This window comes from Odontesthes bonariensis, chromosome 14 (assembly GCF_027942865.1).
Source record: "Odontesthes bonariensis isolate fOdoBon6 chromosome 14, fOdoBon6.hap1, whole genome shotgun sequence".
Taxonomy (NCBI): domain Eukaryota; kingdom Metazoa; phylum Chordata; class Actinopteri; order Atheriniformes; family Atherinopsidae; genus Odontesthes; species Odontesthes bonariensis.
In genome coordinates this window covers 15,691,335-15,719,296 of record NC_134519.1, presented here as the reverse complement: position 1 = coordinate 15,719,296, position 27,962 = coordinate 15,691,335, and the positions used below count along the sequence as shown (strand labels likewise).

Here is a 27,962-nt window from a genome sequence, read left to right as displayed (position 1 = left end):
ATAGACTAATAAGAAACTGGCCCCACTCAATGCCATTGAACATCAATGTTTTGTTTCATATAAATATCAGCGAACCATATTGTTGTATTGAGCAGTATACTCTACAATGTAAATACACATGGGCACTGAAGTTAATTTTACATCAATCACACACACATTATCATTCTGCAGTAAATGCTGAAAATAGTCCCCAACAAATTGATTGTTGTCTTATTTGTTGACAATAAGAAATGCATTGAAAAACACCAAAAATATCTTCACAAAATGTAGAATAACACTGGCAAGAAACTGTTGCCATGTTTACATGGGGCCACATTCAGGTCTTTATTTCCGTGGTATGTATCATGCACCCCACAATACATATGGTGGATGGAAATACATAAAAACACACAACAGACTCTTTAAAAATGGAAGAAACGATTGTACAAAACAGTGGTCCTTTACAGTGCGGATCAGTGGCTCCCAGAGTCTTTGTGGAATCAGTTTTCACTTTCTTGCTACAAGTTAGAAGAAAAGACCCACCTCCCCCCTGCTCTCTGGATAACTACTCATTTATTAGTCTGCAGATTGCAAAAGAGAGATGCTACTTGGAGTGGTTGATCATACAGACGTCAAAATGAGATGTTAGTCTGTGAGCTCCAACTGGGATTCCAGAGATGACTTTACTCTCTTTTCATCCAGATAAAATGTAGTTACAACATGAATATGATGTGAAAGCACACATTTGTTTGATAACTTATAATTTTTCTTAGGTTTTAGGCTCCAAGACAGATTATATTGATTATTGTAAATATGTCTTTCTGGAGCTGTGTTGCACTTGTAGGTGAGTTATGGTCCCCAAAAATATGTAAATTAAAAACAGTTGATATCATAAATGTCGAAATGCAAAGAGCGTGTGCTGGTGTCACTCTTATCATCTAACTATAAGCAAGAAAGTTAATGAGTGTGTTTCACTATTGTAATTAAGAACTATGAGCTCTAGAAATACAAATGCAGATAAAACCAAATGTAAAAACCTCAAAGATATTCAGATTGTGATTAATGATAAATGAATAACTTTCGCCCATTAGTAAATTCTGTTTATTTTATAATGCAACTGGGTGCCCACATGATTGAAAAAAACAAAAACAAAAATAAAAAACTTTAGGAACTCCTGTTGTAAAACACAAATAGACACATAGACACATGCAGTCCACACAAGACAACCACACACGCACGCAGACACTTACAGTGTGATGGTGGATAACTCTGACATCCTGCACGAATGCTGAACAGCCTGTGTGGGCTCACTGAAGCATTTCTGAGCACAGCTGCTACACAGCACAAAGACAACACACAATACAACAAATACAATGTCTTTAGGGACACAGACACTCAGCCTCACGCGCGCATACGTCTTTACACTCCGTCACACACGTACACACCCAAGCAGCAAATGAGAACTGCATTATCTGCGCGGCCTCAAAAGACATTATCCTATGGGAGCAGACGAGGAGTGATGTTTGGCTAAACTACAACTACCACAATGAGGCTCAGATTTTCTGCTGAATAGGTACTACACATAAATGTAAAGTTAGCTAAGAGAAAGACATGTCAGCTTATGGTAAAATATGATAAGTGCATGGTTTCTACCTGAAAATAGATCTTTTATCGGTTATAGTACTGGTAAAATGTATGTGTGCATTTAAATGAATAATGACCACCAACCCTCTGAAGAAGCTCCTGTACATTTGGCGCATTAATAAGTATTCATAGAAATGGAATCAAATTAAAATATCGGGTGTTGTACATGGTGGGAACGTGTAACACAGAGCAACAGTGTGACTCACTGACGATAGTTTTTGGAAAAAAGAAAGAAAGTATTATTTTTTATCAGACATTAAACACACAGGTGATATTTGTAGGATCAGATCGTTTTGGAATTTTCATGGGACCTTTTGACAAGCCTGTGAGCCTTTTCTGGAAAGCAATTCAAGCTTTCTTAAAGCTGCTGGACTGTCACTGCAATATTTGGAAATCTAAGGGATCCAATTTATTGTTGTCAGCATGGCTTCTTCACAGTTTCGACATTTCTGAGCACACATATTTCAGCGGTCTCACTTAACTCAGTGACTGCAACTTACAGATAAATACTTGATTCGTTCCCTCCGATATCAGGGGACTGCAGCTTCTGCACCAAGATGATGATTATTCCAACGAAGAGGACGAAATTGATCTGACAATAGATACAGGAATACCACATTATAAATGTACACAAAATGTAATAAATCGCATCCTGATAAGTTAAGTGTGGGTTGCTTTACAGCGCTGCTTGGCTTGTTTTGCTTGGTTTCCTCTCCTTTTGGGAAGTAGTCAGCAGTGTGTCTTACAGAGGTTCATCTGAAGAGAAAGCCTTCAGAGACGATCTGCTCTGTCCCAAAAACTCTTTTTGTGCTCCCATGGTCCAGTTTAGTCATTTAGCTTTCTTTGTTTTAGACAATGTTCTGCACCCATCAGTTATTTCACACATCTCTAGATAGATAATAGAAAAATTTGAACGTCTGAGTAAAAAACAAAAAGAAAGAAAAAAACAAAGGAGATCAATTTCTGGACAAATAAAAATAAATTTAGTGAACAAACCATTATTGAGGCCACAACTGGTCCTTTGACCACCCACCAGAGGGCAGTGTTCTCATTTGTATCCCAGCATCTGGAGGAGAAGGAGAACAGTGTGTTTTAGTAGTCATTCAACATGGCTTGCCTGACACTCTCTAGTACGTACAGTAATAACATTAAGTATGGTAAGCAAGCAGCCATTTTCAAAGTAAATCAAGAAAAGGTCCCAAGGAAGAGGAGAGTTTAAAAGAGACATGCGCCTGACAACTATGAGTAAAAGATGATAGGCAAATTATTTCACACTTCAGCGTGTTATTTGTTTTCTCTATTCATATCATATCACCTGTTGAAAATGAAAATGGAGGCAAAGGTAGAGAAACCTGCAATCAGCACCCTCTACAGACATTACTTTGCATAATGCCAAAACCCATATATCTGTGCAAGAGTAAATAATAAAAAAGAATCTTCATTGAAAAATAAAACATTGAATATTCAGCACTCTCATCTGATTCGTGAATATGAACTTTTATTTATTATTATTATTGTAATAAAACAATGTTTGTTTGTATTTCACATAATCTGATTCTAAATAGCAACTATAACAGTAACAAAAGGTTCAATGTGAATGCAATGGAGGGTAATGTACCAGGAATTGTAAACTAAAGTAAACTACAAATACTTGAGCACATGTACTTCTTTGAAATCTAAAGTTTGATGAAAAGCAAGTACATACCCTGTGTTATGAAAATGGAGCCTGAGAACTGCCCACACAGTCACACAAATGGTGGGAGTTCCTGTTATCAAAATAAAAAGATTATTTTTAAAAGTTCTCATTCATAAAATGAATATAAACAGAATAAATTGGTCTTAATTACAGAACTTTCTCATTAACCAAAGCAAACTTATAAAAATTCCAACATACAATCAGATTACAGTTTAATACTGAGGTGGTTGTATCTCTATTCATATTGCATTCAGTGCTAATGCATCCATTACTGTCATTATGTATTTCTTTGACTGTTATCAGGACTGGTGGAGAAATATTGAAAATATTTGCTTAGTCTTTATACAAAACTATCACAACAAGACAAAACACAATTCTCTTGTTCATTTTCATCATATCCTAAACAAAATCCAGTTTACAGGGGATCTTTCTTATTCTATGTGGTATATTAGAAATATACCACGTAGAATTCTCCTTCTCCTTGAAATGACTTAATCCAAAATGTAGTTAACAAAAGGTGCAATAAACCTACTTTTGAAAGCTAGCTTTGCATGGGTTTCAAGGTTCACAATATGAATAGTAAGTAATAGTAAGTAAGTAGCAGCTTTGTATCACAAAGGATAATAAGTCAGAAAGAGCTACTTACCCCACCCCACAATGGTGTACCAGTAGAAGTAAAGTCTTTCAGGGAAGAAAGTCTCCACCAGCAGAGTGAAGAGATACAGACCCTCAATGAACAGCCAGAAATAGTTGGACATGACACAGTAATGGAAGAAAATCATTACTGCTTTGCATGCGACCTGCATGAGGAAACACAGCGGGGGAGGTATTAGTGCAGCAAAATAGATGCAAACAGATGTCTGTTTTACCAGTGATTTCATATCTGTGTGACTGATGTCAGACCACCCTTTCGGGAAGGATTGTGCCATTCTTTTATCAACAAATAGAAATATTGTTCTTTAGAATATCCAACTTATATATGAGATTTTTCACACATAATGTTTTTCTCCATATAAAATGAATGTTTCAGCTCTAAATGGGAGAAGTCATGTTCAGTGAGCTGTCTTTCTTTTAAAGCAAAAGACCTAAAATAACCAATTATTATACATTTCAGTTAATCACGGTATAAACAGATTTTGGGGTCCAGGGGCTGAAACACAGTCATCATACCGAAATGACCCAAAGAATGAACATGAGATGATGAGCGAATGTTTGAACCACGGGCAGAAATGACCGACCTGAATGTCAGGTGAAATGAAATCTAATGACATCATGTTAATGACTAGTGTTCATACTTAATGTCGGGTCAGTCAATTATAGCAGATATCTGATTTTCAGTTTGGCCATGATGATGACCTGCAATCACCATGGCAACAGATAGAAAAGAAGTAGACGGAAAAAAAAAGGGAAACATAAACAAGGGCAAAGTAACCATTGATATGTTAATGGTTCTCGAGTAGAAGGTTTCAACTGGCCTTACTAAAGCCATTAGCGCACCTAATTAGGTTTATTTATCATGCCTGCTTACAAGGGTGAAAAATGTGTTGTTAAAAGACAAAGGCTTAGAGCTTGCGCTACATCTGTAATCTAACAGTGGGTTTGCTTTTGGTAAAATTTGCCATGGAATTAGAGTTTATTCAAAGATAAATATCAAACAGGAAAGACTGGACAAGAAGTGTTTCCAGCGCCTTGTCCTCAAGTTGTCCTTATATCTCAAACAGAGCAGTCCTGATCATATTCTGCTGGTATGTTTTCCTCGCTAAAAAAAAGAGCGTCTGCACGTCAGAGAAATCTAATATGACTCTGTGGAACTAATAAACTAATGATCTACAGCCAGTAATCTTCACACTTCATTTACTGACTCCTGCAACAAACTATTTTGTCAGAGTAAGGATAGTTTAGAATAATAAATTCCAAATTGTGTAATTATCTGCTTCAGGTTGATATGATTGAAATAATTAGCCTTGTGAAATTTTCATCAATAAACTAAACAAGCAGTCAAAGGCCTCATCCCAGAAAAGTGAGTGTATTATGGTCTCAAAAAGCCCACGCAGTGTTTATGATAACGAGTTGGGATTACTCACTGTGTGTACAAAGCAGTGGTCGCTGTCTTCCTGAGCATACAGCACACCATCCTTGATGAAGACTGAGATGGCTCTCAGGATGAAGGACACAAACAGATTCATGTGAATGAAGTTCCTGGTGCAGTGGAGCTTCCTGGTGAGATAAGAAAGCAACAAACAGTACATCTAAATGTATTTTTATCACAAGCCCATAGAATAAGGGAAATGTTTACTCTCCTCTGCCTGAAATGTCGACATAAACAACATTCTCAGTTTGAGACAGGAATGTTGTCTGCATCATTGGGCCACAGTTTTACTTAAAGATATACATTTGCCCTGTTTGACATTCCAGAGTAAATCACAGCCCTATAACGAGTCTGTAATGCTGTTATAGATGAAAAATTTCCACAATTCTTGGCTATTCGAAACAATATCTCAATAAATGAGCCAGATTTTCAAAAGTCACAAAATGGTGGCAGTTATTGTTTTGATAACCAGTACAGCCTTGTCCTGGTACATAAACTTCCAGGATAGAAAAGGATAAGAGTGGAGTAGGATTACATTGTTTAAAGTCCCCCGTGAAATGGCTACAATAGGGAGGTTCTTCCTTCTTTCCCAAAAAATCTCCTCTGCTCTGACTGGTCAGTTTCAGTGGCCTGATCACACACTGCCTACCACTCTGCATCGTTTCTGCTTAAATTCTTTATTTGAAAAAACAAAGAAAAACATTTTAAATGGAAAATTAGCATTATCTCCCAAATGAAAGGTGAACATTATTATATGTTTTCCAGAAAAACAAACAAACAACAAAACATATAAACTTAGAAATAGCACTAAGAATATCTGCACAATACAATTTTTCTCTTTGCTGTACCTGTTGGACTGGTGCGTTGACTACATATATGGAGGATGTACAAACTTTTAAACATCAATTTTAAATTCATGGTGACTTTAATGAGACGACTTTAGTTGTTTCTTTTAATATTTGGCTGTTTTGGCATTCTTCTGTTTTTACTCCTAATACCACAATGTCTTAAGCAGTCAGCATGATGCTTAAGAGCTGCCTGTTAGATGGTTGACCAGTTAGTGACCATTAGTGCCACTATTAAGGGTGAACCAACAAATATCCAGGAATACATCAAGAAGACGGCCCCCAGTGATGAACTGCTGTATGAGTGTCTCAGGCAGCTGAAATAACCAAGTAGCAGGAATAATGTCCCAAAGTCAAAATAGGAGATACCGCCAAATGTTGTGAAGAATGACGGATCCTGTGGGACTTCCAGATCCAGAATTATAAGCAGGTGTTGGCCAAGCAACCAGACCAGACAAGAAGGCAGGAGATGGAGCAATTCCATGTTGCAGCAACATCGAGAAGAAGGAGCATGAGAAGCTCGAAAAATACCAAAGTCTGAAGTTGAAAGATGTGTGGAATTGAAGACAGCACTGGGAACCGTGATCTTCAAACTGGGAGAGTGACTCCAGCAGATCCTGGAAACATCAGAGAGTTCTGTCCAGAAGACCACAGTTCTGGGAACAGCTAAGATACTTTGTAGAACCCTCAAGCTCCCAGGCCTGGTAGAGGAACCCGAGCACTGTGTTCCCGAGAGTTTTTTTTACATGTTTATAATGGACTTTTTTCCCCTTCTATTTGAGTTTGAATATTCAAATAATTTAATAATTAGGACAGGCTCAAATAAAGCATATGTAATATCTTGTTCTGTTAAAACTCACCTGAATCTGCAGAGAATGACCATGGCGGTGGTCAGAGACACCAGCGATGTGCTATATCCAACAGTGTACAAGGCTTTGACTGATGCGTAGTACATGTCCTAGTGATGAGACAAAGAATAAGTGTGTGCATTTTTAACGTGTGTGAAGTATTTCTTTTTAGATAAAGTAAAAAGGCACATACAGGCTTGGTAGTGTTGTCATAGAGGAAGCAGATGTCCATGTAGTGAGGAAAAGGTTCAGACCAGCCGTATTCCGTACAGTTTCGACTGACCTTCCCCATTTCTGAAAGTGCATAAGACACCTAAGCAATGCTGAACAGCATCAAAATGATTCAGAAATTTAAATTATATCATTTCAGTTCAGATGCTTGCTCCAGGGGTGCCACTTACCATCGTCGGGGCCCATAAGGTCATGAAAAAACTCCGGACAGTTGACTACCACAACCTCGCCAACATTTGCCGCCTGCCAACAGGTCAGGTTATCCCACATCCACGGACACACTGAGGGGCAGCGCAAAAAAAAGACAAAACACATGGTCAAATAAGGTCAGTATGTTAAATTATTGCTCACACTGAGGATGCTCTCCAATTATACTGTTTCTCTCAACCCATAAAAATCAGATCATTTTAATTTTTCTATTTGAAACAGTATTTTTGATCCAAAGAGAACTGGTTTAGTTCTCATTTGTGAATTAAGTTGATGGCTTTTCAGTAAAAAAAGTTTGATCCAAAACTTGAAGACCAGCAAGAATAAGATGTAGATTGGATCCAGATAGGAATCATCAAACCAGATATGGATTTTCTGATTAACACATTTATATATGGACATACACATCCATTCACTGTACAAAATGTATATAATACAAATATTTCTGGGAGTTTTGCAAGTTATCCCACATTTAAACAGTTTCACATCTAAGGATGTTTGATTGAATGATGATGTACTTGCTGTAAGAAAAGAGAAAAGAAACACACAAACACATGCACACAAGACTGTAAAAGATTGAAAGTGACCTTTTCACTCTTCTCACTAATGAAATCATTTCTCTGAAAGTCATTTCCCCATATTAAAGGAAAAATACTGACAAGCCACTGGAAAAAGTTTCTGCCGCCCTGTTTTACCCGCCTTGGTTGCTGCTTTGCTTTTTTTCTGCATATGAGGGATACGTAGTTAGATAGGCAGCACAGGATCAACACACCGAGGCCAGCTGAGGCCCGAGGGTCAGGCAGCTCCCCGTAAACCTTCTGGTTTCTTTATTTTACAGGCCGCCACAGACTTTTATAGATTCTTTCCACATATGGCTGTAGATGGTTTGAGCTTCTTGTTTTAAGTAAGTCACATTTATTCCCATGGAAACAACTTGAATCTATGGGATTCCTATTTTCTTTCCTGGTGAACTTCTATAATCACTGACAGCGTTTTTTTCCCCCCACACAGACTGAGTGTTTAACTGAAGAAAAAGTCACAATTTTTTAAGTGACTAATTTACTCTTAATTCTTACTTCTGATTTTCTATGTTGTTATCTAAGACCAGTTCTGTTTATTTTGTCTTAATTCTGACTTCTGTCCACTCCCATTTTTTTAACTTCAGCCTTTCCCCACCCATCCCTACTCCTGTCTCCATCTCTACAGTTTTACGGCATTGTTTGCTTGGGTGGTTTCATAGTGCCGCAAAGACGGGTACAAGTATGGTCTGTGTGTGTTTTGCACTGCGAATGTATCTTGTGGATGTGTTCCTGTACACATGTGTGTGTGTTTGCAGACCTTTCTCTACTCTGCTCGGCTCTCTAATCTGTTTTGGTTCTGTCTGCTGAGCCGGACACGAAGCCAATTACCTTTTAAAGGGCAAATCAGAGCCAAATGAGCCGAGCTCAGCCACAGAGGTAACCAGCTTAATAAAACACTCTGTCTGCATCACTGGCCATCTTGCACAAGATCGCACAGTATGCCTAATCTTCACTGGGCTGCAAAGATTCAGCATACACATGACATGCTTACGGCACATGCAGGAAAAAGAGTAAAGTGGGATTGATGTAGAAGGTGGAGGTAACTTCTTGCTTTAATCTGATCACAGGACCCAATTAGATTTATTTTGTACTCTGAGTCATTGACTACAACTGAAGCAGAATACTGATCACAGGTAAATTATTTGATATGACTTGAGTATTTTGAGGAGTATCTTTCATTTAAAGGTCACAAACTGGTCTAAAGAGCAAAGAATACCATTAGGCTCCTGCTAAGAATCAGGTCAACATTATCCCTTTTATAAATATTAATTTCACAATGATGGCAAACGAAGACATGTGGGATAGTCCCGTATGGGAGAAGTCTGATCTGTGTTTCTCCTAAAAGATGTGTTACCAGTCAGTCTAATATCAGATCAATCAAACTTTTTTTTCCACGTTCATATTCAAGCCACTCTTACAGTTGGAAGTTGACGTGACATTCAAGGTCAAGCGTCAAAATCAAACCACAAATGTCAAATATTTTGAGAAAATTCTTTCTTGTATGCTGGGACAAGTGGTTGCAGTACATAGATGAGAAATATTTTTCTGGATATTTTATAAAATGGATGTTTTTTAGGATTAATGAATTCAGCTGGTTGAAGATTACAGGCCAAGGCAACAAATCTTTCTGTAATAATTTCAGTCTCATCTGAATCTCTGCCAGAACCCTTAACTAAAAATATAAAAGAAATCATTTTCCTGTCTTTATCTCGTCTGTGACTTTTTATTTCTTCAGGCAGAATTTCTTTTTTCGTCTTTTTTTTAGTTTTCTCAAGCCTGCAAGTCTGTTTTCTGCAAACTGGGCACTTTTATTTCCACACCATTTGCTGTCAGCAAAAAAAGCAGAATTGCTTCTTTTAAAGGGACAGGAGGAGACAGGGATAAGTTAAAAGGTAAATTCTGGAAAACATGTGACAATGAGCATTGAAAAAATACAAAAATAAATATACTGCTCACACAAAGAAATGAACAGCAGAATGATTGACTTTAACAATATATGCAAGTGTGAATTGAACATAAATCAAGTTTGTTTTCCTTTTAATAATAGCGATGCTGTACCAACACAGGGAGCATAAGTTAGAAAACGAAAAAAAGTAACAAAAATCGTAGACAAAAATACATTCAGCTTGCTGTGCACATTGTAGGAAGACTTTGGGGCTGACCTTTTGAATCTCCATATGAAAAACAACTTGAACTTACAGCTCCATTCCTCTTTAAACTTGTTATCTCACGCTCTAGTTCTTTGTTGTTGTTGTTGTTGTTCTTTTTTCATGGCTCTGGTGGCTGTCAGTGAAGCTGTGAGTCATGATGCAGTTTGGGAGTTGCAGTCTGTTGGGCAAATTTCAAGCAGTGGGGGAGCTGCAGCGGACACTAATGAAAACCACAATCCATTGCCAAGAAAATAATTGCTTCCAGGAACCACATAACAAGATTCCTGCACTTTCAAAGAAGTGACGCTGGAAAAATGTGAAAGCAGCTCAGTGTGACATTACAAGCAAACACGTTCTTTTGTTTATTACGAGAAGACAGCATGTGCTATGCATCAACCTTTTGGGGTGATGTATTTGTAATATGAGCATAAAGTGCCTTACATGTCCCTCTCTAACCTTTCCAAACCTGAAAAATGCCAGATCATTGACTGTAAAAACATGCCTCTCTAAACAAGCCTATTAATTCTCAGAAGGGGATGCATGGCTTTCATCAGCAGATCTGTGTCTTCTGAGTTTCCCAAGACATAGACAATTTAAACACAGCAGCTCAACCACAAGAAGCAGTGGCTTCATGCCAAAACACATGCACACTGAAGGATGCACGGACACACACGTGCATATCCACATCCTCACTTACCAAATTCAGTGCCATCTGGGTTGTGTGTTGCCATCATCTCCATGCATTTCTCATGTTCACGTTGTATTATACAGTGCCCCGACTCGGAGGCCACCTGGAGAAAACACACAGCACACACACTGATACTAACATTGAGAATAGTTTAAATTCATTTTTGTTTCATTTCATCTGTAAATTCTGTTTTCTTAGCCTGCTTGTTGCCGAGCAGTAAAACTGTCTGAGTAACTGGTATGGGAAAAAAAAAGCTAAAGAAAGGAATTTTCAAGAGCACATCAGAGTTTAGTCATACAAGAACAAAGGTGCAAAGCCTGAGTCACCCGTTCCCCAGAGATTATTTTTCCGGTTTTCCCATTTATATTTTTTTATGTAACATCCTTTGATAAAGTATCAAACCTATACATGTTTGTCTATGAATAGTTATGACAGAACACAGCAACTGTAAGAACAGGTGGCTAAGACTATTATTTTGTGTCCCAGATCAGAAAAACTGCTACATTGTAAATTGCATGTGGAACTCATCATGAAAGAAGTATCTAATTGTTTCAATGTATGAAAAAGAAGCCATTGAGGTCAAGGTACACACGACTGTAATACAAGAATCCAGTCATTAAAACATGGCTAGGAAAACTGTGTGGCTGCCCTTAAAATAAAACAAATTGTTAGATGGAAAAATGTATTTCCTTTCCCAACATGGAGTAAAATTATCATCCCATTTACAAAAACACCACAAGGATTATGCAGACATGGAAAAAAACACCTAAAACACTGCATGATAAACCATCTTGATTTGTGTCCAACAGTAATGAGGTTATAGGGGTTAGGGCCTCTAAATTCTTGCCTTTTAATACTTTTTACCTTTTAATATTGCTGTCTTTGTGAGTCAAGACATCTTGTCATAAACTGGTCTTACAGGTTACCTGCAAAAATCCACCAAAATCCCCAGCTGCATTTTTTCTTGCAGGGCGAAACAACGTATAGTTATGTTTGAGGGATATCCACTACCTATCTTGTGTTGTAGTGTTGTGAAAGCAACTATGTGAAGGGCAAAAATGGGTTAATGAAGGTCCAGTCGATTGTAAAACAAATGTTTTTTAGCCTGAATTATGACTGGTTTCAAATCATAATCAAAATGTTTTGTATTCTATTCCCAACCAAATGAAGACATTGCCTGAATCCAACCAAGACAATATCATCATAATGTGTTCCGTTTACATGTAATCATGGCAGCTAGCTAAACTCTATCTGTGAGGGTAATGGTTGCATTGTAAAAAGAATGCATTTTAGCGTTAACCATGATCTTTTTCAAACCCTAACAAAGTACTGTTGCCTAAACTAAAACAGGAGGTGACAAAAACATGTAAAGTTTTCTTGCATTATTAACTTAATGTAACAGATAAACCCATTTTCATTGAACACACATCACAAATACATGAATGATTGACAAGGACCATGCATTACCACGTCATCGAACCTTCCTTCCTCCCTATGAGGATTTTTTTAGATCTTTAAAGTAGACACTTAAGTCTACTAACCCGCCACTAACCTGCCACTATCTTTGGCTTTACACTATTATCTTAAACTTGTTTGTTTCTTTCTCAAGACCAGGCTGTGTCTGTGAAAGAAAACTGCTTCCATATCTGAAGGTTGTACTTTCAGAACTGTCTATTATTCTTAGTGCCCAATTCTCACAGTTAAATCTAGAGATGCATTTTGAAGCAAAAACAACAGAAAAAGGGTTTTATGGTTTGTGAAAGCGGAGGAGGAACCTCATGGCGGTGCATCTAAACTGTAGCCTCAGAGAGTTGATCAAATCCCCCAAAAAGCTTGGATGCCACCTACAATTTTGTGTAATTTCAGACGTCAAAATACAAAAATGAAACACCAGGAACCCCAACCAAAGAAAACACAAGTAGCTAAGGAGTCGTCTGGGTGCTGTGAGGAGAATCTAGAAGTAGTCACTGTTTGTCTTCGTCTTTATTGGTGCCCCTAACTCTCTTAAGACCAATCTCTATCTTATGCTCATATCGTCCTGTAACCCCTCCTTTGCTTTTACAGTCCTAGTAATGTCCTAGGACTTATGAAGTGTCTAGGACATCTAGTGAATCCTAGATGTCCTAGTATTCACTTTCTGTCTTTATTGTGCTGCACACAATAAAGACAGAAAGTGAATACATGGGTAGAATTTCGAAACACAGTCTGAAGTATGTGAAGCATCATTTCACCTATCTACTGTCTGCCACATTATCATTTCCAGACATCACTCTTTAATTAAGCCATTAATCCTCTTAATTAACGATACACAAAAAACGACAAAAACAAAATAACCTCACATTTTCATGTTATCAGATGTTATACTGTTGAATAAAACCTGTTCTGGCATTGTTTGAAAGACGAAAACAGTCAAACTCATTGCAAGCATCCATGTTGCTAAGCAGCATGGAACCATCCAGCAGTCACTGCATACAGGCAAAGCTTCCCACATGTGAAATAATTGGATGCAGATGAATAATATCTGTTTGGCATGAATGCAGACAGGCCTGTCAGAGGACAGGATGAATGTGTTATTTGTTAATTCATTTATTTACAGTCGTGGATTGCAGGCCATGCTAATTATTAATATGGATTTTAATTTAATTTACAATTTCAGTTTTCTTTTCTTTTTTTCTTCCAACTTTGTGTTTTACAGTTTAAATGTTTGAACCAGCTCTTTGTACAAAACCAAACTAAAAACAACTTGGTTTACAATGACAGAATGTTTAACCGAATTGAAACACACATCTTATACACACAGCAGTTGCTAACAAACATTTCTTTTGGAAATAACCCATTTAGTTAAGAATTAAAAGATAAAGTGAAATATGGTCAACATATGTTCTTTCTTCTCTTATCTGAAATGTGTCCTTGGCTGCTAAATGCTTCATCAGGTGTTTGATAGCTTCACCCCAATATTGTCCTGACCAATTTAGGTTTCCTTTTAATCAACATAATGTCAGTGGATGCCTCTTTAATTTTAAAAAAATGGTGTACCTTGCCTTTCTCGATTGCCGCAACAATGTCTGAATTGATTTCTTTCATCATAAGGATGTGACTGATATTCCTATTTCTAAATACCTGCTTCAAAGCTTCCTCCGCTGCCCCACAGCACACGCTCTGTGCCGAGGTAAATCTAAGATAATGTTAGCTTAGAAATGGAGTCTACTGTCAACAAGCAGCCCACTCCCAACAGAGGTCAGTACTAACTCAACACAAGCACAAAAAATGAAAAACTTCTTTATGACATGAAGCCTGACTGGTTAAGCAACAGTATGACTGATTTGAGGAGGCCATGTCTAGTTTGAATAACTGACTACATTTGCCAATCCAGGTTGAGCTCTGTTTGGATCTCAAAAACCAAAATGAAAATATTTTGAGTTCTACATTTATATTAACATCACCTTCTGTTGTTAATAAATAGCTCAGTCTGCAGACAAATGGGAAATAGTCATGTCAATGAAAGTCAATGTGCTCATGCAGATTAAATTTGGATTTTTTTTCATGCCATCCATCATGGCAAATTAAAAATTTTGCATTTCAGCAATGTCCAGTTTGTGTCTGAGTGTTGAGCTGAGGGAGCGGTACTTGGCAGCCAGTAATCCAGGAAAAGGATAAACTTACTGTAATTCAGGAGTATTTTGAAAAGAAAGAAAAAACTAAATGCAACAGAATTTTAAAGTAAAGTTACTTCAAGGCACTAAAGCCTGATTCTTACTCGGCGCAACCGCGCAACTGTTCTGGCTCGAGAACCATTAATGACGTCATCGAAAGCACCAGCCCCTTCACAGTTCCTTCAGCTCATAAGCGCAGTTTGCGCCGAGTATGCGTCACATTTGCAGTTCTCTCCAGACCAGCGGGTGTCACTGTTGAGGAAACAAGCTGAAGAACCGGACGAAGAAAAGCATACGAAGAAAGCATACACAATGCCACCTGTGGTGTCACGTCAGCAGAGGCTGGCACATCTGATGCGGAATGAATTTACTCTGGGTGTAGAACTGTGTATGTATCTCAGAGCTAAGCGGCTGCGGCAAAAACAGAAGAGAAGGTGGAATGTTCGTCCTTTGCAACAAGACGAACTTTGTCAAACGTTGTCCCAGTGTAACTTCATAGACGTGTCGTACAGATGTTTGTAGAGGCGCACCCTCTCGGTCACCGCGGTCTCTGCAGTGTTCATGTTTCCTTTCTCTTGGTCAGCTGTTGAGCTCGCGCGAAGTCAGAAAAAAAGTTGTGTGCACGCCCTTGCGACGCGTGAGGATTTTTTAGCTTGCGACGGGGGGCGTGGCGGAATTTTGGGTCACGTGACCGTTTGCGCCATTTGCGACCAGCTAGTAAGAATAGGTCAAAGAATCAGGCTTAATGGTCACGATGGGACTGGATCTTGGTTCTCTGTGCTTGGTAATTGGGAGTGCACCATCCCTCTACCCTGTGAACCTCCGTGTGAAATATTGTATACCTCTTAAATATGATGCAGCAATCAATATGTGACTATATGATAAAATGTTGTGACACTGTTACACTTTAGTGTGCAGAAGCATTAAAAAGTCAGCAAAAATATGTCTGTGATCACGAATCAATAGATGAAGTTGATGTGACCATGATATGTTTTGAGAGTGCGCATGAGAGGGTACAGGTGCCATGACAACACCGCAAGATCAATTTAGTATATTTTTAAGTGTGCTTCTTATTTTCTGCTCCCAATCACTCCTCTTCTCTCCACTGAAACAGATGTCTGTCCAGATAAGCTTTAAATTCAGAGACCACAGAACACAGTTTCCCTACCCAAGGCTATTTCCGACGGCCAGATAACTCCCACAGCAGAGTGCTGACCAGATAATAAAATTCCCATTTGACGTCGCAGCCCACTGGTCCACTGTGCAGACCTATCTAACACACAACAACTACATCATAACATATAAATCTGCCAGATCAGCCGCTGAAGGTCAGCCTGTCTGCATTGTGCAAAGCAGTCAGTTAAAGGGACACGTTGCATATGTTAAGTGGCAGAGACTTAAAGGTTGGAGATGTTAGAGGCTGTGAGGTTGCATTTTTAATCGGTTTTACTATTTTTAGTGGTTATTAAAACATTAGAAAAACATTATCAGGAAAATAATTACAAATAAAAATTTGTTTAGCTGCCTGGTCTTGGACACAAAAGTGATGCTGTGCTGCATCAGTGTGATGAAAATAAGTCCTCCCACACATCTTGCACTACCCTTTCATTCTGCTTTTTATTTCATTGAGAGTGGTAATAACTGTGAGTCACAGCAGACAAAAGGGGCTCTCTCTGGTCAGCTAGACTATCTGTTATTGTCCTAAGGGGAAGGCAGTCGCCTTAATGCAGAGCTGGACCTCTAACATATGCTGATGTGCCAATATTGGTGATATCCACTTTTTTTTAACACATCTGCAAAGGTGTGACAATAAATCTTAGCTTGACTTGAGTAAATGGAGGGTGGGGATGTTGGCGTGTGAACATACTTACGGGTACACTCCTGTCTATATGAATGAAAGCATTCATGTGCTCATGACCACCCCACATGTTTACACGTCCAAACATGTGAATGGCACACAGACACATGCACACAAATGACTCACCAAGGGCAGGAGAAAAATTGCAGTCAGCAGGTAGCCTCTCATTGTGCTACGTGAAGCGCTCGCATCCAAAAGGTTCCACAGTATCTGCATGGGTGTGTGTTTGCAGGGATGCACGATAATTTGCTCCCCTTAGTGTCACCACAACATCAAGGTCTCTGAAATACAACACACAGAGGAGAAAAAACAACATGTCACGTGTTCGTGGACATGGTATCAATTTGTTTCTAAAGTTGTTGATCCAGTAAAGATCCAAACGATTAAACGCAATATGCAGATGTGAGTTTTAAACATCAGTGTTAGAATGCATCTGTTTCAGAAAAACAGGGCTGAATAACTGTTTTTGCTTGTTTCTGTCTCACTTTCTCAATTAAAATGGTTAATTCATTCAGTGCCAGCAGCTCTGAATGGATGCAAATTAATCAGTGAGACAGAACTATATGAGATAGACTGGAAGAATAACCTATGACAATATAAAACATAGATAATTTCATAGATTTCACATCGCAATGATTTCATGCAAATTTCAACTCACGAGTGGCAATTTGCAAAAGAGGGGTAAATTTTACTAAAATACTGCAGCCTGAAAAACTCACTTGTGACTCAATCCAAGCTAACATCTACCCCAAAGTGCACTGCAATGTTACAAAACACATTCATTCATAGGGTGAATTTGCGTTTTTTGGAAGAACCTCTTTCTTAAAGAATGTATCTATTTGACCCAACAGTTTTTAGAAACAGTGGATTCGGTTAGATGACGATGAGATTCTTTCATAGTTAATGCACTGCGAACAATACAACTAAATGTCAGTCTTCACGGTGCATTCACACATATGGTAGCAGCAGTCAAAAGATTAAGTGAGGGCTATAGCTGAAAAAGTACAAATCTCTTGCATACAATAGAAAACTATATAAAATGCATATATTTGCAACAACTTATAAAACAGTAAGAATAACTATGATGTACCACTACTGATGTTAGACTGACTCCATGTTTAGGTAGTGCATTGTAGAATATATTCAAGTTGAATTATGAAAATATGGTCCTGTGTATAAGTATTGCTTTTGGGAACACATGTGTAGAGTCCCAAACAGTCAATGTCAGTGTTGATGATCAGTTCTCCAACTGTTCTTTATGATCATATGATGGACCTGAAGCCATATAAAAGAGATTTGCATATTTGAATGAGCACGACTTTTCATCTCAGTGCAAAAGTTGTGAAAAATAAGACCTTATATTTCCTTTTGTAACTGTATAAACCACTCCTGTTGTGGCATGCATCATATTCGATCAAATTATATTCTCCAAATGTATTCAATTCCATCTTGTTTTTAATCACTCATTCTGACTTATCAATTTCAAACCCTAACCTTGTGGTTTTTTTTTTTAATCTCTCATCTTAATGATTTTTGATGACTTATACTTATCACTTTTATTTATTATTTATTTATTGTTTCATCCTGGCTGGGTTTTTTTTTGTGATCACATCTTACCTTTAAGTCATGACCTCTCAAATCACAAATGAAACAAGCAAAAACCACAGGAAGAAAAACACAGTTTAGTATAAAGAACATGAGCTGCAATAGTTATTAGTTCTCTGTCTTGTGGTGGCAAAGTGTATATTCTGTTATGGTTTTTGTCACATAAACTTGACAAGTCTTTTATGAGAATATTAGCTATGTCTTCCTCTTCAGATGCATATGTTTTGCATCGCAACTGTTGAATAATGAAAAACACTTGTAAGGAGGTGGGAGGGGGCAGAGGTGGTGTTACACCACATTATGTTACACAAAAATCATTACCATCTCACAATCTCTGCACCTTTATTGTGACTCAAGGTCATGTGGATAAACATACCTATTACATATTTTCTTGTGAGAATTGGCTGGACAAAATAAACAAATTCATGATGTAATTGCAATATTCAAAATGCATTTTCAAACATGGGCTGTGTGTTTAAGACGAACAAATGACATTTTTTTCTCTTCCAAGTTATGTTAAGTTCTAATAGAGAGTGGTTGGATTTTGTCTATATTATTGCTTTGTATGGTTAGAAAACTAAACTACTTGGTTAGGGTTACAAAATGATTATGGTTAAGGACAAAATACTTAATTTTTACAACACAACTCTCACCCCTATAAGCATCAGTTTTGCACAGAGGATAGTCTTGCAATTACACAATCTTCCTCAACACACACAAACACTTAGAACGTGTTTTCCAATCCAATCTGAATTTAAAAAAAATAAATAGATTTATTATTCAGAAATTAATAAAAGTCTCCAGTATGCTGTTTATTCTATCATAGTTGACTTGTCTTCAGAAGTCACACACGTTCAAAACACAAAGGCTTCAAGTAGAAACAGATCATTTATTTTTCCTACAGAATCCTGCACTCATAAAACTCCCTAGATCAATCCACAGATGCAAAATGTGTTTGATCTTACTGATAAAATAACTGATTGAAATAGCTCCCTGAACTCAAATGTGAGAGCTTATGTAGGACAAGTTAATTACCAAATGCAAGAAGTCTTGAAGGATCATATAAATTTCCTTCAAGACAATAAAAATGTATGTGCATTGTGTCAGACTTTAAAACAACTTCCTCCCCACCCTATTTCTCTTACTCATCTGCAAAGCTTCCCGAAAACACAATGATTCACCGAAAACCCAAAACACATTGGCCGGAACCACACAGAACAGGCATGTAATCAGTGAAACAACAGAGCACACACGCATTTCTTTTCTCAAAGATAATTAATTCATTCAAAGGGAAAACCAAGGGCTTTAGAGCAGGATGTGTCATCTAGGGCTGAAACCAAGCAGTCAGGATGGAGATTGAACCCTAAAATGCGCACAAGAAGAAACAGACAAATACTAGCTATATTTATCTGGATCTATTTAACCCGAATGTCACAGCAGCTGTGTTTCTGTAAGGTCCAAGTGAGAATAAGAAACAGTTCAGTGTAGATCAAATCTATGTCTGTGGTTCCAAGAAACTCTGGTGCAAGATAGAGCAAACGAGTTGGGCATCAAACTATCCTAAGGCACAAATGCCAAGAAAGTCTCTGCTTTGCTCAGCACTATATACCCGTGAGTCTCTTGGAAATCTATGAAGCTTAAAGCCATGGGAATAGTCAGTTTCATTTATTGTTTAAAAGTACCCCATTCCAGCTCAGCGTAGGCGAAACAGACACAAACTGAGATCACTCAAAAGCTGTCCAAGAAAGCAAAAAGATAATCATCCTTTAAAGAAATTGGGTAGGCACATGCGCGTGCATGTAAGACGCATGTCTGTCTACAGATGCAGACACTCAGAGAAAAACAGGAGAACTGAGAGTGAGCAGCCTCCTCAATGATTTAAAATCATTGCAAAGACAATTTTAAAGATATGATCCCTACATATAAGCCTCCTCGGCATGTGATCCTGATGCATGAACATTTTATTTTTAAGTTCAAAGTGATGCAGAACAACGCCTCCAATTAACCCAAATGCAGTGCTGTATACGTGAAACGCATGTCTGTCAGTGTGCAATAATGCAGCCATTCAGGATCATTAGCCGGGTCTGTGAACACGTTCATTTCGACGTTCTCTCCAAACAATCACAGAGGTCACACAGTAAACAGAACACGGTTCAACACTCTTTTGTTGTCATTTACATTAAGAAAATAATCCAGGTGGTATGTGTCATATTGGATTGAGATCAAAACAGCCTTCATTACAAACAATGAGACAAATGTTTTTGCTCCCCCGTCTTAATTAGTGGTAAAGAAATACACTTTCCTCTCCTATTTTTAAATTATTATCATGAGGACACTGACAATTTTTCAATACATCATGATTGTGGGTGACCTTCGCTTGCAAAACATCACAGAAAAGCGACGCCTCACTGCTTATTTATTGCCCAGCCACTTAAATCAATTCTGTACGTGCCTTCTAACATTAAAGAACAAGATAAGCTTTGCAAGATTAAAGATACAGAACCCACTGAATGTTTCCTTAGTTTATCGGCTGCAGCAAGAGCCAAAGACGTGACTAAAAGCGCGAACCGCTTTCCGAAAACAAGTCAAAGGAACTTACCGTTACGCTATTTTCTAATGTACGAATATCTAGATATGAGGCCATTGGTAATTACGGATCCCACATGGATTCACTGCCTTATTTTACTCCTAAGATCAGCCCGTTTTGAAAACGACAGGTGCCTTTACTGCCGCTGCGGCTGCTGCTGCAGGACGCACTCAGCGCGTTGGCTGCTGCAGCAGCACGATGATGAGGAGGAGGAAGAGTTGGAGGCGGGCGTCAGTTCCTTCGGGGTTCGCACCTCATCAGACACAGAGGCAACAAAGTGAGGTTGTTATGTCTGCAAACGAAGGTATGTCAGGGGAGGACGGAGCCAAATTGTCGACACTGAGACAAAGAACAGTCAAAAACAAGAAGGAGAAAAAAAATACAGTCTCCCGTCGTATGCGTGGGACGCTGTTTTAAAGAAACTATTCATAAAACTCTGACATTTGTGTTTTCGAGTTTCAGACGCTCCAGAAGGCACAGAGTCCGATCTCCTGCTGTCTGAAATTTGTGCACAGCAGGGTATGCGTGAGTCACATTCAATCAAAGCATTCTACTTCCTGCATGTGCTCCACAAAAGTCCAAAAAAACAAACCGTTTTCAGGTTGTTTTCTGTTCTTAGGCTTAATAGAAATGATTGACAGTGGCCAAAAAAGGCCACAGCCCAGCCTATTTACCTTCAGCACCACGGACAGCGACCAAACAATCCCCTTCGGGCATAAAAACTCAAATCCAGAATATCCATGCAATCCTTTCCATTTCAGTCTGCATACTTTGCTCAATGTGAATTCCAACATTACTGTTGTCATCCACACAAGACAGTCATGAGAATCAAAGATTATTTTGTAATGACCAAGTGCAGTATCATGGACAAGAGTTCTGATGTAACCATATTGGAAAACCAGTGAAACAGCTACGAAGACAGGCAAAACGGCCACAAGTAGATGTACAACAAAACAAGGTGGGACAAAGTGGCCAGAAACAGATGCGCGGAAATGTCAGAAAGACAAAGAATCGCAAAAAAAGAAATGATAATACTTTTAAAGAAAAGAAAAGGGATGCAAACCAAAGAGTGGCTAAAAAATCTACATCTAACAGATAAAATGACCAATATACGATGAGCAACAACCATGAAAGATACAAAACCTCACCGTTAGAATGTGCACCATGAAAACCAACACGCTACAAGTAGAAAAAGACACAAAACAATCACAAAAAGGTGCAAAGTTACACAAAGGAACACAAAAAGATCATTAAAAAAAACCCAAAAAATTAAATATTCAATGCAATTAAAAGAATGAAAAAGACCCATAAAATAAAGTGAGGTCAAAAGCTGCCATAAAATTTCTAAAAAGAAATTAAAATGGATGTTAAATTATTGGAGTGAGACATAAATCTACAGCAGACCCAACAATGAAAATTGATAAATGAATTAAATGTGCCGAATGTCCATGAAGCAATGCAAAAATTCTGAAAACAAAAGATGTGCAACACGAAAGACAAGAGGCAGAAAATAAGCATAAAGTCATACAAAACATCCACAAACATGAGGCAGAAAAGGAGAACACATAAACCCAAAAACAATTCCCAATCAAGGAAAATTATGCAAAATGAGCACAAAAAGATGAATAATTGCAAATTTAAAAGATGGTTGGCTGTCTGGGGCGCCTGGCCCTCTCGGGTGTTGGGCGGGGCCCCTGCCGGGGGGTTTGGTGGCGCTTGGACTCGCGGGGGCCGGTTCCGGCGCGCGGCCCATGTCTGGGTGGCGGGGGTCTGGCGGGGCTGGTAGGCTGCCGCCTCTGGTCGCCGGGGGGGCTCTGCCCGATGTTTGTGGGGGTTCTGTCCGGGAGCTTCCTCTGCTGTCTTCTGGGGGGATGCGTGGTTGTTCCTATGGTGGGCTTCCCGGGTTCTGTGCTCCTTGGGGGCTGTTGGTGGCCTGGGTCTGGGGGCCCTCTCGGCCTGCTTCTGATTGCTGGGGGGGGGGGGGGGGGGGGGGGGGGGGTTGTGACACTATACACTGATATTCAAGCATGGTTATTATGTGGGACCATCTATGTGTATTGCATGTTCATGCACACACACACACACACACACACACACACACACACACACACACACACACACACACACACACATTCATTAGCCCAGTAGCATGCTCACTATGCTCACTAAGCAGTTGTTGTGCTGTCCTGTGGTTTAAGATCACCTGTGTATTATATGAGATTGCTGCTGCTTGTGTTTTTTTGTTTGTTTGTGTGTTTGTTCTCTGCTTGTCTGCTTACAGGTGCTCCTGGTGTTTCTAAGGTTGGATTCCCCACAAAAGCCGTGAATTGTCTTCAGTTTTGTTTTTACAGGTGTAGCAGCTGGTTGTCGGATTTTTCATTGTTTTTTATGTTTGTCTCTTCATGTTTCTGTTCTTTTTTTCTCTTCTTCGCTTTCCCTCTCTCTCTGTCCCCCGGTCCGGTTCGGCACTATTATCATATCATGTTAAATATTGTAACAAAAATAGATAAATAAAAATGAGGAGTTGATGGGCGTCAAGGGGAGCTTTACATTCATAAAGCTTCCCTTGGCATAGCAAATGTGTTTAGCATAAACGGTATTCAGATTACAATTCTGCTGCCATAATGCTGGACAGGGGAAAAGAAACAAAACAAAAAAAAAGATGCATGAAATGAACACTAAGAGTAGTATAGTGTGTACCAACAAAGACAAGCAGAACAACCCCAAACAGACGCTCTTTGCTGCATGCTGCTTCTCTGTAGATAACACAAGAACCCTGTCTTCGACTGTAAAGTCTTTGGAATTACCAACAGCAGCCAGTTATCTGTTCTGTTAAAGAAATGCATGAACTCAGACACCATTAATTCATGTATCACTGTAAACAAATTATGAACTAGAGCTTTAAATGTGAGTCTGCTCCTCTTTCTGTCTTTAAACCCACCCCTGGCCAGATTCAGGCAAGATAATTTCCAGAAGCAGCTATATGCAGGGCAGTGTGATTGAGCACCCGTCTGAGGTGTTTTGATGAGTTGGTTATAAATAAATGAGGCATAAAAAGTAGTAAAGGGAAAACAGGAAACAGGAAAGGCAACATTAGCTGCCTTGAAGACATGAGCCTTATCAAAATGTATGAAATGGGGGTGGGGCCCATTGAGAGCAGTGACGCATGCCTGTTGTTGTTCCCGTAACATTTTATAAATGTTACCTCGATGACATCCATAGAAATGCTCCCATTGAGATGAAATTTAAAGATTCCCTGTGACTGTACTCTGCAATTTTCAGACTGTATTTGTAGCATAACAGTATGTTGGACAATGGTTTGAGCTTGTTTCAATGGCAGACATTAGCGGCATCCTCCAATGGCTTCAAGTGTGTTGGCTTTCAATTCTCGACTAACGTCAGACATAGCAGGGATGCAAAGGTAGAAAGATATCTCTGTAATAATCGTATATGTGGGAGCAAAATATTAAGAGGGGAGGAAGACTAAACTCTTTCAGGACTATCTTTTAATTTAGATTTCTCTAAGATGTTTCAACTAACGGTGTCTTTAGAGCAGCCACAGCAGATCATATTCAATTTATGGTTTCAGGCATTTGCCCAAGGACACTGCGACACTGATGGTGTGCACAGTAATGGAAATGTTTGTCTGTGTCATAGGTCAAACCAGCAACCCTCTGGCTATTGAATGACTCCATGACCCAGACACCAAGACATAAACTGTGTGACACAGGGGTTCGTTTCAGCCGAATGCTGCAACAGGATATTTCATGTGCTCCCATAAAAAGCTTTGCCAGAGCTGCATGAGGTTATAAAGGATAGAAGTAGACTCTTTCAATTTTCTTTCAAAGGGCATGCTAAACAAAAAGTAGGATTTTTTTTTTTAAAGGATCGTTACCTGTCAATCATATTATTTATCAGAGGTTACATCCCTTTACAGTCTGATCCTTTTTATATATATATATAACTAGAACAGAAACACGAGGTGATATACAAAAATAAAACCACAAAGGGAAATAAAAAATAAAAAATAAAATAAAATTAATTAATTAATTTAAAAAAAAAAGAGAAAAACACTAACACATACAAGCAAGATGTTAATAAGCTTTTTCCTGCTAAACATAGGCTGGGCATCTCGGAAGAATGTACACTTTCCATCTATTCCAAATTTCCTCAAGTTTACAGTCCTGGAGCCTCACAGAGAGAGTAATTCTCTCCATTCGATAGATTTCATATACAATATCATACCATTCCCTAACAGATGGGGTATCTGGTTTAAGCCATTTCCTTGTGATTGCTTTTCTAGCAGCTGCACTCAGCATTCCAAACAGTTTCTTTGTTGTTATGTTTGTGTTTGTTGAAATTTGGAGTCCAAAAAAAAGGTCGTACCAGTTAAAAATGATTTTTGTTCCGAATATGATTTCTATTTCGGAGTGAATCTTACGCCAGAAAGTGTGTACCTTTGGACAGTCCCAAAACACATGAAAGTGATTAGCATCCTGAGAACCACAATTCCTCCAGCAGCTGGAGGAACCTGAATAGTGAAATGATTGAGCCGGAGTGATAAAATATCTACTAAGAGTCTTCCAGCCAAATGTTCTCCAGAAAGGTGAGCTTGAGATCCTCCATTGGAATTCACAATATTTAGTCCAGGCTTCCCCTGGGATGCACATGTTACTCTCCTTTTCCCATTTTTGTTTAATATATGTGCTATCTACTGTTTTGATACCCTGGAGTCCCTTATAAAGTCTAGATATCACTTTATTCCCCGAGTTGTTTTTATATGCACTAATAAAGATCTTCAGCAGGTCATTTTCAAAAGCATCTCTATTCTTTGTCATGGAACTGTTTATGTAATGGCGTATCTGCAAAAATCTAAAAAAAAAAATCACTATCTTTTAATCCATGTATTCCCTTGAGTGTCTGAAAATTATCAACTTCTCCCTGATCAAAGAAAGTACAGTATGATGAAAGGCCCCGCTGTGCCCATCCCTTAAAGCTTACGTCCAATTTGTTTGGGGTAAAGTCAATATCGTGAGAGCACCATCTAAGAATCTTTTTCTCCTCCAATAGGCCATATTTATTTATGACATTTAACCAAACCTTCAGAGATAAATTGATCGTATTATTTCCCATTTCCACTAAGATTTTAATTAGTCTCTTATCTCCTATCCTTGCCTGAATAGGAACTGCCCCAGACACATTTTCTTCAATTTCCTTCCATCTGGCTTGGTAGTCAGAGTTGCACCAAAAAAAAAAAAAAAAGTAGGATTTTTATAGTGTTTTTTTTTCGTATCAACCCATGCAGGCTGAAATATTTCAGGTTTTCAAGAATAAAGAACAACTTGTTTTGTTATGTTTCCAATCTTTTCACTTTCTCAGCGATAAAGTGCACGTGATATAATACAGTGTGACATACCTATGACAGGTTTGAGGGGCAAACAAACAAAAAAAGTTCAAACAAACAAACAAGCAAACATAGACAGTTTGTCTGATTTATTCCAGAAGTCCATGAAAGTCTTTAATTTATAATATGGTAAGGTCTATTTTCCATTGTTCATTTCACTGACATTGTTTCAGTTGTAAAAAGGCTGACAAAAACAAATCAAACCACAAACAACAACAACAACAACAACAACAAAATAATGCAGTGACATGCAAATACTTTGCAATTAAAAGGCCGTTATTGAACTGTAAGCAGTACAAAGACATTGTAAAAATGTTAGTTGTCTTTTTTCTTTCTTTTTTTTAAAAAAAAAAGATGCTCTTTTTCAATTTGATGCTAGCAACAGTTGATTTGTGGATTTCATCATCTATTACATATGCAATTATTAAGATCTCTGTACACAGGGGGCAAAGCTGAAAAGCAATTCTGAAGAACTGCGGTCTTTGGGCTAAATAGAAAAACACATGATTCTGTGGTGGGCTCAGGGACACAAAAAACACATCTTATCACTGTATCAACAAATGCAAATCAAGGAAAGAGAAAAAGAAAAAATGAACGACGGCTAAAGCGTCTCGATGCAGCCAGCATGGGTTCAAATCTTGGCCCAGGTTCTAGTCTTGGTTTGGGCCCTTTGCTGCATGTTATCCCTCTGTCTCTGCTTCCCTTCCCTGTCCCACAGGGAAATGTGTTGCTGACATAAAGTGAACAAACCATGCCAACTTTTTTTTCTGAAGGTGTATTTTGTACAAATAAGCCATGCTGCTGCTAGCATACATTAAAAACAGCATTCACTTTAAAACTATGCAGTAAGCCAACTAAAATCTACAGTGATGATTGGCTGTTTTCTCCAATGCTTGCTAGTCCCTGATTTGTAAACTCCAACTATGTAAGTATGCAAGTATTAATTGTCCCTTATAAACATTCAGTACAACAAAACTGTTTCTGCACAGCTACAAAATCTACCAGGCATTCTAGAACATGTGCACGAACAGTCTCCTCAGTTGCTTTATTGATACTGTCTCCTCAAAGCTTATATGCTCCATTGCACCTCCACTCAATGACGGTCTCCACAGGCTGTCTCTCCCACTTTGTCTGCCATCACGCACCAATCAGACTGTTGGATTGCCATGGAAACTTATCTTTGACAGCAAGTGGGAGCGAAGCAGCAAGTGTTTGAGTGCACCCTCCTGCCCACCTCATCCCAAAGAGGACACTGTGGGAAACCAGAAGGCAAGACCTCCTCCAAACTCCCATCCCATCTTCCTCCTCCTCCCACACATCAGTCTCCTGCTGAGTGTTCCACTTGTAGAGGAATAATCAATGAACTGATGTGACATGAGCAAAGGGAGGTTGGTCCATTAAAAATATACCTTTTTCAACATACAGCAGGGTGAAATATGCTCCATTTGTTCCAAATTCAAAATTTGTGACAGAGAAAAAGACATCAGAACCCTAAATTCAGGAGAGAGAGATAGGAACATTTTTCAGAGACAGCTTCATGGCCCATATAATGACTACATATGAAGTTTCCACATCAATACTTATGGTTTGTGCAGCATTTAAACATTCACAACATTTTTGATTTCAAATCACTTTGAGATGCTTCTGCTTTTAAAAGTCAACCTCCACTGTACAATGCTTGCATCACATTATTAAAACAAAACCCCACAGCTCACCCTGCACTAAACAGCTGATAGCCTGCTGATCGAGGACTGCAGGCAGACTCTGCAGAAGTCTGATTCTTGCTGTCAGATCATTAACCTGCTGGCTGCTGTTTATTCTATGATCCTGCAGTTAATTTGCTTACAGCACTTAAATCACTCAGTTTGGTTGAACTGACTGTACCTTTTTAGCAAAT

General features: G+C 38.6%; 1 protein-coding gene across 4 annotated transcripts in view; it reads right to left on the bottom strand.

Moving 5' to 3' along the window:
- The window catches only part of LOC142398888 (pituitary adenylate cyclase-activating polypeptide type I receptor-like), a 29,170-nt gene extending 8,047 nt beyond the window's left edge, over positions 1 to 21,123 (bottom strand). Inside the window, exons 1-12 of one of the 4 annotated variants that reach the window (XM_075483121.1) lie at positions 20,674 to 21,123; positions 16,596 to 16,750; positions 10,968 to 11,061; positions 7,503 to 7,613; positions 7,295 to 7,395; positions 7,114 to 7,211; positions 5,404 to 5,536; positions 3,966 to 4,119; positions 3,329 to 3,389; positions 2,620 to 2,689; positions 2,124 to 2,215; positions 1,230 to 1,313 (exon numbers count right to left, since the gene is read on the bottom strand). In XM_075483121.1, the coding sequence (XP_075339236.1) occupies positions 1,230 to 1,313; positions 2,124 to 2,215; positions 2,620 to 2,689; positions 3,329 to 3,389; positions 3,966 to 4,119; positions 5,404 to 5,536; positions 7,114 to 7,211; positions 7,295 to 7,395; positions 7,503 to 7,613; positions 10,968 to 11,061; positions 16,596 to 16,685 (1,088 nt within the window). In that variant the 5' untranslated portion in view covers positions 16,686 to 16,750; positions 20,674 to 21,123. The remainder of the gene's footprint in view (positions 1 to 1,229; positions 1,314 to 2,123; positions 2,216 to 2,619; positions 2,690 to 3,328; positions 3,390 to 3,965; positions 4,120 to 5,403; positions 5,537 to 7,113; positions 7,212 to 7,294; positions 7,396 to 7,502; positions 7,614 to 10,967; positions 11,062 to 16,595; positions 16,751 to 20,673) is intronic. The other 3 variants (XM_075483122.1, XM_075483123.1, XM_075483124.1) reach the window with 3 other exon arrangements.
- Positions 21,124 to 27,962: the final 6,839 nt, after the last annotated feature.